Raw genomic sequence first — 12,374 nt, forward strand, 5'->3', positions numbered from 1 at the left:
CACACACACACGATGTGCAAAACTCCGCAACAGTCAATAGCAAATACTTAAACTAGTAACAAAACATACTTACAGTCGCTGATTCAGAAGCGCTAGATTGTCATAGCAAAGTCGGAATTTACCCTTTTTTTAAAAATTTTTTTATAGCCTTTGTGCACAGCCAGCCTTGTACTCTTCTAGGTTAAAAAAAAACTGTCGTCCATAAAATGCGTTGCACAAATTCGAACATCTGGGTTGTGCTGTTCTGTTGTAAATAAATCTTAACCAATGATTCCTAATTGCATCTACTTCTGGAAGGCCAAATAAAGTGCTTTTGCTTTCGCCTAGAAACACACAGCCGTCTCCGTGACATGGCTGCTTCAACACTAACTGCGGTTACTGAAACCACGCCTTCTTTCTTTGCGTGATCATTTGGGCGCATTATGCAAATATTTCCACATGGTGATGTAGATATGTGGGGGCGTGTTAGAATGAGCCGTTTTAGGGGGGCGTGGCAGAGTCTTAACTTTGATAAAGAATATCTCTTTGGTTTTGAGACTTTATTCTTTTGCAACTTCAGGGATCTTATCTATGCACAATCAGCTTGTAACACTCCAAAGAGAAAGGAAAACTTGAAATCGCATCATATGACCCCTTTAAAAAATTAAAAGTTTTAGGGAAAAAAAACTATAATAAATCAAGTTAATGAAAATTAAAATAAGAAATATTGACTCGATTAACTATATTTCACTAAAATTGTCAAGCTGATAAAATAATTTGTAATTAAAAATATTACATTATTCTCAATGTAATTGTTTTTTTTTTGTTTCAATTAATTGTTTAATTTCATTTAAAATTAACTTTTATTTAAGTTCACTAGTGGTCTGAGACATTTGGATTCCAGTGTATCAGTGAATAAAAAAAATGTTTTAATTACCCATGCACAAAGTTAGTGGTCCCATCCACAGGGTCAACAATCCATGTTGGGTTTTCAGTCAAAACACAAGGTTCTCCTGCAGCCACTGACTCCTCACCAATGAAACTGAAACAAACAGGAGCAGTGCTGGTCTATTCTCTTTACTTCAGATCCAATATGCTCTATATATGAACTTATACTGAGTGTATAAGATTTAAAGCGCTTCTGACCCTGTGTTAGTATGAAGGACAAAATACCTGTGTTCAGGAAACTTCTCCTTCACTGACGTAATAATAAGTTGCTCCACATTCTGGTCTGTTTTAGTGACCAGGTCGACAGAAGAGCTTTTGCACATGATCTTCAGGTCATTCTGCAAAGCATCCTTTACAATCTGACAATAGAGATAAAAAAGATTTTGGTAAAAATGACCACAAATTACAAAAACTATAAAAAAAAAACAGAATGATGTTATCTCACCTCTCCTGCTTTCCTGGCCAGTGTCACAGCATGGTCCATGGCATCCTGCCAAAGGTCAGGCATTGTGCCTTTATGTAAGGACCCTCTTTCTGATCAGACATAAAAACATATTACTGTCATCAATTTCAGACTGCAGCTACAGGAAGGCTGTAACAGGTTGCACTTGATAAAAGCGGTGTCTAAAACCTTATTTTATTTAAGGAGGCAGTTTATGTTTCTGATTAATTCCATATTTTTACCGCTTTGCTGGCCGTCCCTTAATCCCTGCACACACTCCTTATATAGTGTTCTTCCTATAAATAGGCCTCCAACTGCATCTCTGACTTTAGAGAACTCCTACCCTAACAAAAACGTACAATGGCAACTACAGTTTCAACCAAAATAGCAGTATAACCTGAATGATATTATTATCTAATAATTATTATATTATCTGTTTAATTTAAGTTCCTTTTTAACAGTGATGGCTAGTAAAAAGTTCTTTGTTGTCATTTCCATCATCTTACTGTCTTGCTGAGGCTAATTTTACAGTTAGCTTTTTTGTATCCTAATTACACACAATTGCAAAAAATATAATAATATAAAAACATAATTTTACATATTTAACATTTGATTACAGATTAAGGTACATCTTAGGGGCACTCCTAATTTTTGTACATATCAATATAAAGCATTTTTACACAATAGCCTAAATGGTGTACACTTAATTCACTCTATGTTTAGACTGTAGTTTGAAAATGACATGTAATTTATGTAATGTATTTTATTATACATTTTTGTATTTTAAAACTGAAAATCTATATAGATAAACGGCATTTGAAGATTAATAAATGATAGGTAAAACGTTTAAAAGACCATATTAATTTGATCTTTATATAACTAAAAATAAATCGTATGTAATTGTAATATGTTAGCTTTTCATCACCTGAAACATGAAATTGTATGAAGTCTGAACATCCTATTTCATGGAAATGTACTCGAGAGTAATGGGTTTAAAATAAATCAGCTGGCAACAGGAAACCCAGTCATATCTGACGGTACTTAAGCATTTGAGGTAATTGTATAGTCCATGAACTACATGTTTGAGCATACGTGTTCATCGCAAATAATTATATGACTATGTACAATGATATATATGACAGATGAATTCCAGCTAATCTTTAGTGAAGATACCGTACAAATCCCTATTCTTTTCATTACTTGACCATTTATAGTAACATAAAAAATTGATGCAAACAAAGCATTATGATCAATGCACATATATACTGACATTTTAAACGTTCAAATTTGACAAAAAATAAGAACCCAAAATTCTTACCAACAACCGGCGAAATGAAGTCAAGCTGTCAGATTGTTGTGTTTCCGGGTTCTTGGAGGCCCAAACGAGATTAACCCTAAAACGTCTGGTTATTTTCAGAAAACAATGAAATATCCCACTGCCCCTTTTTAAATGGATTATAAATACTATATACATGCCAATGTTCTGTTTAGCACCTACAGGATAATATTATTTTTCAAAAATTATGTTGCGCATGCGTAGTATGTACTTTCAGCATCCCGATGTCAAAATAAAAGTTAATCAGTCCGCGTTTTTTTTTTAATAGAGGGGTCATATGATGCTTTTTTAAAGATCATTATTTTGTGTATTTGGTGTAACAGAATATGTTGACATGCTTTAATGTTCAAAAAACACATTATTTTTCAAATACTGTACATTACTTGACCATTTAAACTTGAACGTTTAAAATGTCAGTATATATGTGCATTGATCATAATGCTTTGTTTGCATAATTTTTTTATGTTACTATAAATGGTCAAGTAATGGGGAAGTTGTGGCCTAATGGTTAGAGAGTCGAACTCGTAACCCAAAGGTTGTGGGTCGAGTCTCGTACCGGCAGGGATTGTAGGCGGGGGTAGTGAATGTGCAGCGCTCTCTCCACCTTCAATACCACGACTGAGGTGCCCTTGAGCAAGGCACCGAACCCCCAACTGCTCCCCAGGCGCCGCAGCATAAATGGCTGCCCACTGCTCCGGGTGTGTGGTCACGGTGTGTGTGTGTTCACTGCTGTGTGTGTGCACTTTGGATGGGTTAAATGCAGAGCACTAATTCCGAGTATGGGTCACCATACTTGGCCACATGTCACATCACTTTTTTTTTTTTAAAGAAGCTGTCTTTGATGTCATACTTCGATCGGTCTGCGCAGCGCAGCTTAAAGTCAAACATTGATAAAGAATATCTCTTTGGTTTTGAGACTTTAGTCTTTGCAACTTCAGGGATCTTATCTATGCACAATCAGCTTGTAACACTCCAAAGAGAAAGGAAAACTTTAAATCGCATCATATGACCCCTTTAACAGATTAGTCTTAATAAATAAAACCAAGTAAGAATTTTTAATTTATGAAAGAAACATGAAGGTCTTACTTTTTATTGTTGTATTACTTGTATTGGAATGGATGTCTTCCTAAACTAAAAGAAAAAGGATGAATACAATGTGATCTTGTTGTACCCAACCTTTATTGAAGCACTCAAACAAAACATTTACAGTTGTTTACACATCTGTGAAAAGTCACCCAAAACTCCCTAAAATTGCATTGCCTCAATAACTTAAAATGAGTTAGCCTATACAGCAGGATTTCATGTAAACCTCTGGATAGAAAGCCTTGAGTAAACTTCTGTTTATATCTGGATTTCATTAAGAAATGCTCCCTTCACACATGGTGTTATTGCTGGTTGTGAGATGTCTGTCCTTTGAAGCACAACCTGTACTAAGGCTGCTATATCCAACCTTTCACATATGGCTTTGAGAAGTTAACACTTTCATAAAATTAATTCAATTTGACTGTAAAATGTCAAATCCTAAATAAAAAAAATCCTTAAAAATCCTAAAAAAAGAAGAAGAAAAAAAAGTTATTTACTTTGTAAAATTAATACCACTTTAAAAATTCACATTGACTTCAAAAGTGTTAGGGGTCCAAAACACCCTCTAGTGTTGTAGAAAAAGAAAAACAAACCCTAAAAACTATATTTCAGCCACCTGTATATGTTATGAAACCATTGTTTTGAAGAGATCCGCAGCATTTCCTAAAGTCTATCACAAAAACAACATCTATTCTGGCAGGCCCCATAAAACCACAGTGTAACAACATTACAATGAAAAAAACATATATATTCCACAGTGAAACCATTCAGGAGCCAGGATTGGGTTTCCTTCAAAAGATCAAGCAAGTTTTCAATTTCTTAACCAACTACTCTGCACCAAGGGTGAAAGCTACATTGTGTTGTAATAAAAACCATGACAACATTAATAGTAAATACAAACAACTTTTGACTTGCTATGATATTAAAGTCATCTTTTTTTCTGAATGTACAACAACAAAATTGTATTGTATTCTTACAGATGTGCCTGCAACAATTGAAAGGGCCAGAATAAATGCACTGTGAAGTCAATACATAGGCAGTGCATGACATTTGTGACCCTGGAGCACAAAACCAGTCTTAAGTCGCTGGGGTATATTTGTAGCAATAGCCAAAAATACATTGTATGGGTCAAAATTATTGATTTCTTTTTTATGCCAAAAATCATTAGCATATTAAGTAAAGATTATGTTCCATGAAGATATTTTGTAAATTTCCTACTGTAAATATATTAAATATAAAATTTTGAATACAGAAATGATTCAAATAACTGAAATTATACGCTAAAAATAGAACTGAAACCGCCAGCAGGTGGCGGCAAGTCATTGATTTTATCACGGAATCATTCATTCAATTGATTCGTTTGAACGGTTGAATCATTCAGGAATGAAGCAGGTGACTGTCTTTATGAACTGACAGAAATCCGTCGTAGCTACGGAACTTTAATCCCTGTAGTTGTCCTCTCAGCCAAATATTGTCCTATCATAACAAACCATACATCAATAGAAAGCGTATTTATTCAGCTTTCAGATGATGTATAAATCTCAATTTCGAAAAATTGACCCTTATGACTGGTTTTGTGGTCCAGGGTCACATTTGACAAATTAATAAGCATATACTGATTTGTGATGTCCCACAAAAGCACTAGGTATGATCTTTACCCTGCTATAAAAACTAAACATTGTGTAAAGTCGGTTACTCCATATTTATGTGGGCATCCTTCACCAGTTATTACATAAGACACCCATTAAACAACACTGTTTGTCATACGCATACTGCACAGCAGCTGGAGTGTCTACCTGAAACAGAGCTTGTCAAATCATGAGCCTATGAAACAGGACTTACTGAAAAAGGCAAAAGTGTAAATAAAAAAAAATGGGATGGGGGCAACGCTATGCATCTGAGTTTAAAAATGTGAAGAAATGCAAAAACAAGGTCTCTGAGCTCTTAGCATATCAGCTACAGTATTGAGGAAAATATCATCAGAGGTACTAATATGTTGACTGTATAAGCTGGAAAACACATAAGAAAACACCATGAAAACATACTAGTGAGAAAAATGGCTCAAATGATTGTTTCGCATAGTTAAACACGAATTTTCAAATAGACACACACATACATGCACATGCACGCCCATTCACTCCATACACAGATCACACAGCAATTATCTTGGTTAACCTGCCAGCATAAACTTGTCCTTGATATGCAACATTGGAAATGTAGACTCAATACATATTGGTAGTACAAAACCTACAGGTAAAAATAGCGAAAGATCAGTGCAGCTTTGCATAGTACCTTCACATTAAAGCAAAACGTCAGATTTGATGAAGAGAGAAACACTGATGAATTCAGTGCCGAGTAGAATGTGAAGATCTCTGAGCTACAAAGCAACATGAAGGTGTTTGTACACACAGGATAGGAAACTACAACCAAACTATCATCCATGATCATTCAAAAAAAGGCTACTTCACATCTATGTTAGAGGATAGGAAAAAAGCTTTGTCTGTAATTACAAAAAAGGGATTCGAAAAGGAAAAAGGGTCAAATCACCAAACAAAAGTTGACAAAACATTCAAATAATTGTGTACTTGTACACAAAGAGACTGCATTATCAATTAACAAACAGGCTTGAATGTCAAAAAAAAAAAAAAAAAGAAAATGAAAATGAAAGGGAAATAGTAGCATTCTCTTTTTTTTAACTCCATGGTGGGAATTGGCAGCTGCACACTTCCAGTGGAATGCCATGTGGTGCTGGTCCTCTCCGTATCTTACATACTGCCTAATGTTTTATGTTTCTGTAAAACACAAAATTATCCCCATTAAAAGACACTTAACCAGGTGTATGATGTTTTGTTTTCAGTTGAAGCAGATAAGATATAAGGCAGAGACAGTCCACTCGTACATATGTGAATGCTTGTTTACTCTTGTGCATTAACTGGATTAGACTGATTTTTTTCCCCATACATTTGAGCTTAAGAAGCACAATTTATGGTACCACATTGTTGTCCGATTTTGGTGAGGTTATGAATATGGCTGCTGAGACAACAAATTTGCCTTAAAAGGACATTCCTTGAACGCAGTTATACATACTTAAAGATTTACATGCATACAGAAAATAAAAAGACATATGGAAATATAACCAACAAATTATTAATAAAAGATAGAAAAAATATAAGAAAATAAAGCAGTAAAGATAAAAAATATCTATAGATACATAGAAATAATATAATGCAAATTCAAGTAAAGAGAGGAGAATTAAAATGCATTAGAAAAACATCCTTAATGAGATGAAAATTTCAATCATGATGAAAATGAATATCGATGGAAAAATGTTGATTACCTGTGGGCTCTACTTCAATTTGTTCTTCTGTTTGGTTAATTTCCTCTGTTAAATGAATAAACAAGCAAGGAGGAAATATAATTACACGTTAATATAGATTTACAAAACAGACATTAAGCATAGAATGTATGACTCAACACAACTTTCTGTACAGATTAGGAAATCTTCCCATTCTTTATCTTTTATATAACCATAAAATTGAATTACCAACCTGCTTCGTCCTCCTCAGGCTGCTCTTCTTCAGCAGCTGCATCCTCTGTAACAAGACAAGAGACATTTCACAACAAAGCAAATATAACTTCCTGTTATCTCGGTGTAGTATCTGATATTAACAGATAATGTTAGCATCCGCATTATTGTACTTACTGTACCATTTTAACATAAAAGACATTTTGGGTATTATTTCTTGCTGCTGTATAATAACCACCTGAGTGAACTTGCGAAAACAAGAAAACTTACCCTCTTCTTCCATATCCTCTGCCTCAAGCTCTGTTTCCTCCGATATGGAGTCTTGTACTTCCTCATCTTCCTCATCTGTTTCTTCTATTATAACTTCCTCTTCTGTTACAGTTTCTTCTGCAGAGACTGACTCCTCAACTGTCTCTTCAGGTGTTTCTACTTCTTCCACTGGTTCTGTTGTTTCAGGTTCCTCTACTGCTTCTTCTACCGGTTCAAGCTCCTCAACAGCTTCTTCTACTGGTTCAAGCTCCTCAACAGCTTCTTCTACTGGTTCAAGCTCCTCAACAGCTTCTTCTACTGGTTCAAGCTCCTCAACAGCTTCTTCTACTGGTTCAAGCTCCTCAACAGCTTCTTCTACTGGTTCAAGCTCCTCAACAGCTTCTTCTACTGGTTCAAGCTCCTCAACAGCTTCTTCTACTGGTACAACCTCCTCCACAGCTTCTTCTACTGGTGCAGCTTCCTCTACCGTTTCTTCCACTGGTGCATCCTCTTCTACTACTTCTTCTATTGCCTCTTCCACTGGTGAATCTTTTTGCACTAGTACAGCCTCTTCCTCCAACAATTCCTCAACTGCTTCTTCCACCGATGCAACCACTTCATCTACTTCTTCTACTGCCTCTTCCAGTGGTGCATCTTCTACTGCTGCAGCCTCCTCTACTGCTTCTTCCACTGATGCAGCCTCCTCTACTGCTTCTTCCACTGGAGCAGCTTCCTCAACCGGTTCTTCAACTGGTATGACCTCTTCCTCTTTTGCAGGCTCTTCCACTGCCTCATCAAAAGCCTCTTCCTCAATTGGAACAGTCTCTGTAACCTCAGACTCTTCCTCCACAACTTCTGGTTCTTCCTCAGGAACTTCTTGCTCCTCTTCAACCTCTGGTTCCTCCTCAGCTACTTCATCTTCTGCGGAAGTGGGCTCTTCGTCTACTGCCAGAGGTTCTTTTTCCACAGGAACAGGCTCCTCTTCCACAGTCTCTGGTTCTGCAAGGGAAAAAAATAATTATAGTAAATCTATTAAACAGACTGTACTATAATCTTATTGGTAGGTGCCAAAATATTTCTTTGATGAACGTGTAAGGGGTGGGGGATGTGTAGAACTTTGTGAATGCACCAATTCAGTGGTTAGGTCTAGTTATACTGCATTCTTTTGTAGTATTTACACAACATGTATACATCACAATGTGTACGAGTAAACAAATAGCAACAATTGCATATTGTCATTTCAAAGGACATCATAAAAGCCGTACCTGGTGGTGGCTGAGCTGCTTCTTTAACTTTAGTGGCTTGGATTACTTCCTCCACGATAGATTCAGGAGCTAAATAAGAAAAAACTAATACACTTAGTTTGAAGGAAAACCGTCTGTTTTTCTGAATTGAAAGCCTTTGTTTATCTGTCCTAAAACACACTTGTACAATAATGCTTTACTAAGATTTGACGGTATAAGTTCAATTATACAAGTCTGCTCTAACAGGTCAATGCGATTAATCTCATGTCATGTTATGCAAGAACTTTTGCAGTATGTGGAAAGACTCGTTCATCACTGGCAGGCATTTCAGTTACAAAAGTGTCTATCAGAATAATTTTAAGTGGGAATATCAAAATAATTTCTACATAGTTCATAGATGGTACATATATACACGGAGAACACCGTCCTTATGAACACCGTTAATGTTTAATGATCCATTAGATAAGACCAACTCCCTTACTTACTAAAAAGATAGGTTTCTTGACAAATAATTTTAAAAATATATATTTTAGGGTCAGGAAATTTCATCTTGTAATAATGGCAGCAGCTTGTAAATTTACATTTACTTTCCTAACTTGCATATCACATTAAATGTCTATTTGTGTTATAAAATCCTGCATCTTATTTTATTGACGTACAAAGATTTCTATGCATCAATAAATTCTCACTGCACCCTTATTTATTGCATAAAACCGTGTATGATTCTACTTTACCTTCTTCCACAGGTTCAGCAAGGGTTCTCTCAACTGATTCACTGGTCTCAGTAGTGGATTTATCTTTCAGCCCTGAGGATTTTACATGTGGATGTGCATACATGAGGCAAGTGTAGAATACAATCACATGAAACAAGTGAACCTCTGTGAAGTGCATTAAATAGCCTTTACACTTTCAAAAAAGGATTTCCATAACAACCTTATGACGTTTGGTTTACTTTTGCACTAGATCTTTTTCTGTCCTTTGAGGTTAAGAAGCACCATTTATGGTACCATATTGTTGTCAGATTTTAGTTTGGTTATGAATATGGCTACTGAGAGAACTAACTTGCTTTAAAAGGACTTTCTTGAACACGCAATTTTAGCATCTTTACGTACATATTTATATGTAAAGATTTACATACAGAAAATAAAAAGACATGGAAATATAACCAAATCATTAATAAAAGATATAAGACAATAAAGCAGTAATGCTAAAAATATCTATAGATACATAGATAGATAGAAACAATACAATGCAAAACTAAGTAAAGAGAGGAGAAGTGAACTGCATGAGAAAAACATCCTTAACGAGATAAAAATTTCAACCATGATGAAAATGAATCTCAATGGACAAAATTTGATTACCTGTGGGCTCTACTTCAATTTGTTCTTCTGTTTGGTTAATTTCCTCTGTTAAATGAATAAACAAATTTACAAGTTAATTAAGACAAAGATAACAGACATTGAGCCAAAACAGACATTGAGCATAGAATGTATGACTCAACACTGTACAGATCAGGAAATCATCCCATTCTTTATATCTTTTATATAACCATAAAATTTAATTACCAACCTGCTACGTCCTCCTCGGGCTGCTCTTCCTCAGCAGCTGCATCCTCTGTAACAAGACAGACATTTCACAACAAAGCAAGCATAACTTCCGCTGTTATCTGTGTAGTATCTGATATTATCAGATAATGTTGGCATCCACATTATTGTACTTACGCTACTATTTTAACAAATAAGACATTTTGGGTATTATTTCTTACTGTTATATAATAACCATCTGAGTGAACTGAAAAGATAAGAAAAAAAAAAACGTACCCTCCTCTTCTTCCATATTCTCTGCCTCAAGCTCGGTTTCCTCCGATGTGGAGTCTTGTTCTTCCTCATCTTCCTGAAATGGCTCATCTGTTTCCTCTATAACGTCCTCTTCTGTTACAGTTTCTTCTACAGAGACTGATTCCTCAACTGTCTCTTCGGGTGTTTCTACATCTTCCACTGGTTCTGTTGCTTCAGGTTCCTCCACGTGTTCAGGTTCCTCTACTTCTTCTTCTACTGGTACAAGCTCCTCAACAGCTTCTTCTACTGGTACAAGCTCCTCTACTGGTACAAGCTCCTCTACTGCTTCTACCGGTACAACCTCTTCCACAGCTTCTTCTACTGGTTCAAGCTCCTCAACTGCTTCTTCTACTGGTACAACCTCCTCCACAGCTGCTTCTACTGGTGCAGCTTCCTCTACTGTTTCTTCCACTGGTGCATCCTCTTCTACTACTTCTTCCATTGTCTCTTCCACTGATGCTGCCTCTTCCTCCAACACTACCTCTACTGCTTCTTCCACCTGTGCAACCTCTTCTTCTACTACCTCTTCCAGTGGTACATCTTCTACTACTTCTTCTACTGATGCAGCCTCTTCCTCCAACACTTCCTCAACCGCTTCTTCCACTGGTGCAGCCTCCTCTACTGCTTCTTCCACTTGAGCAGCTTCCTCAATCGGTTCTTCAACTGGTATGACCTCTTCCTCTTTTGCAGGCTCTTCCACTGCCTCCTCAAAAGCCTCTTCCTCAACTGGAACAGTCTCTGTAACCTCAGGCTCTTCCTCCACAACTTCTGGTTCTTCCTCTGGAACTTCTTGCCCCTCTTCAACCTCTGGTTCCTCCTCAGCTACTTCATCTTCTGCAGCAGTGGGCTCTTCGTCTACTTCCAGAGGTTCTTCTTCCACAGGAACAGGCTCCTCTTCCACAGCCTCTGGTTCTGCAAGGGAAAAAACTATTATAGTAAATATATTAAATAGATTGTACTATGCTCTTATTGGTAGGTGCCAATATATGTGATGTGTAGAACTTTGTGAATGCGCCAATTCAGCGGTTAGGTCGCGTTATACTGGATCCTTTTGTAGTATATACACATACATGTATACAGCTACACAACACAATATGTGAGAGTAAACAAATAGCAACAATTGCACATTGTAATTTCAAAGGACATAATAAAAGCCATACCCGGTGGTGGCTGAGCTGCTTCTTCAACTTTAGTGGCCTGGATTTCTTCCTCCACGATAGTTTCAGGAGCTGATTAAGAAACAAAACTAATTAACTGAGCTTGAAGGAAAACAGTCTGTTTTTCTGGATTGAAAGCCTTTATTTATCTGTCCTAAAACACACTTGTAAAAAAATGCTTTAAGATTTGAAGTTCAATTATACAAGTCTTCTGTAACAGGTCAATGCGATTACTCTCATGTCATGTTATGCAAGAACTTTTGTGGTATGTGGTAAGACTTGTTCATCACTGGCAGGCATTTCAGTTATAAAAGTGTCCATCAGAATCATTTCTACATAGTACACAGGTGGTACATATATACACGCAGAACACCGTCCTTATGAACACTGTTAATATTTAATGATCCACTAGATAAGGCCAACTCCCCTGCAATCAAACAAATGTTTAATGCTTATATTAATCTTATTTTTTGCATATACTTTTAAAACGTACTAATAGGTTTGATGACAAATAATAAAATTATATATATATATATATATATATATACACACACACACACAAATTTAATTTT

The 12,374-nt window shown here is 36.2% G+C and overlaps 2 protein-coding genes across 12 annotated transcripts in view; both read right to left on the reverse strand.

Annotated features, from left to right (window-relative positions):
- LOC107729422 (inositol monophosphatase 1-like) overlaps positions 1 to 2,845 on the reverse strand; it is a 6,667-nt gene extending 3,822 nt beyond the window's left edge. The window contains exons 1-4 of the mRNA XM_016539911.1: positions 2,688 to 2,845; positions 1,373 to 1,461; positions 1,153 to 1,286; positions 917 to 1,021 (exon numbers count right to left, since the gene is read on the reverse strand). Coding sequence (XP_016395397.1) covers positions 917 to 1,021; positions 1,153 to 1,286; positions 1,373 to 1,435 — 302 coding nt within the window. The 5' untranslated portion in view covers positions 1,436 to 1,461; positions 2,688 to 2,845. The remainder of the gene's footprint in view (positions 1 to 916; positions 1,022 to 1,152; positions 1,287 to 1,372; positions 1,462 to 2,687) is intronic.
- A 3,638-nt stretch (positions 2,846 to 6,483) lies between these two features.
- The window catches only part of LOC107729161 (probable serine/threonine-protein kinase kinX), a 17,929-nt gene continuing 12,038 nt past the window's right edge, over positions 6,484 to 12,374 (reverse strand). For 3 of the 11 annotated variants that reach the window (XM_016539575.1, XM_016539561.1, XM_016539584.1), the window contains 6 exons: positions 9,542 to 9,613; positions 8,829 to 8,897; positions 7,585 to 8,562; positions 7,337 to 7,381; positions 7,126 to 7,170; positions 6,484 to 6,580 (listed from right to left, as the gene is read on the reverse strand). In XM_016539575.1, the coding sequence (XP_016395061.1) occupies positions 6,573 to 6,580; positions 7,126 to 7,170; positions 7,337 to 7,381; positions 7,585 to 8,562; positions 8,829 to 8,897; positions 9,542 to 9,613 (1,217 nt within the window). In that variant the 3' untranslated portion in view covers positions 6,484 to 6,572. Of the gene's footprint in view, positions 6,581 to 7,125; positions 7,171 to 7,336; positions 7,382 to 7,584; positions 8,563 to 8,828; positions 8,898 to 9,541; positions 9,614 to 10,168; positions 10,214 to 10,376; positions 10,422 to 10,627; positions 11,558 to 11,805; positions 11,875 to 12,374 lie in introns of all 11 variants that reach the window. The other 8 variants (XM_016539621.1, XM_016539602.1, XM_016539567.1 and 5 more) reach the window with 6 other exon arrangements.

Source organism: Sinocyclocheilus rhinocerous, unplaced genomic scaffold (genome assembly GCF_001515625.1).
Source record: "Sinocyclocheilus rhinocerous isolate Xijiao unplaced genomic scaffold, SAMN03320098_v1.1 scaffold1785, whole genome shotgun sequence".
NCBI lineage: Eukaryota > Metazoa > Chordata > Actinopteri > Cypriniformes > Cyprinidae > Sinocyclocheilus > Sinocyclocheilus rhinocerous.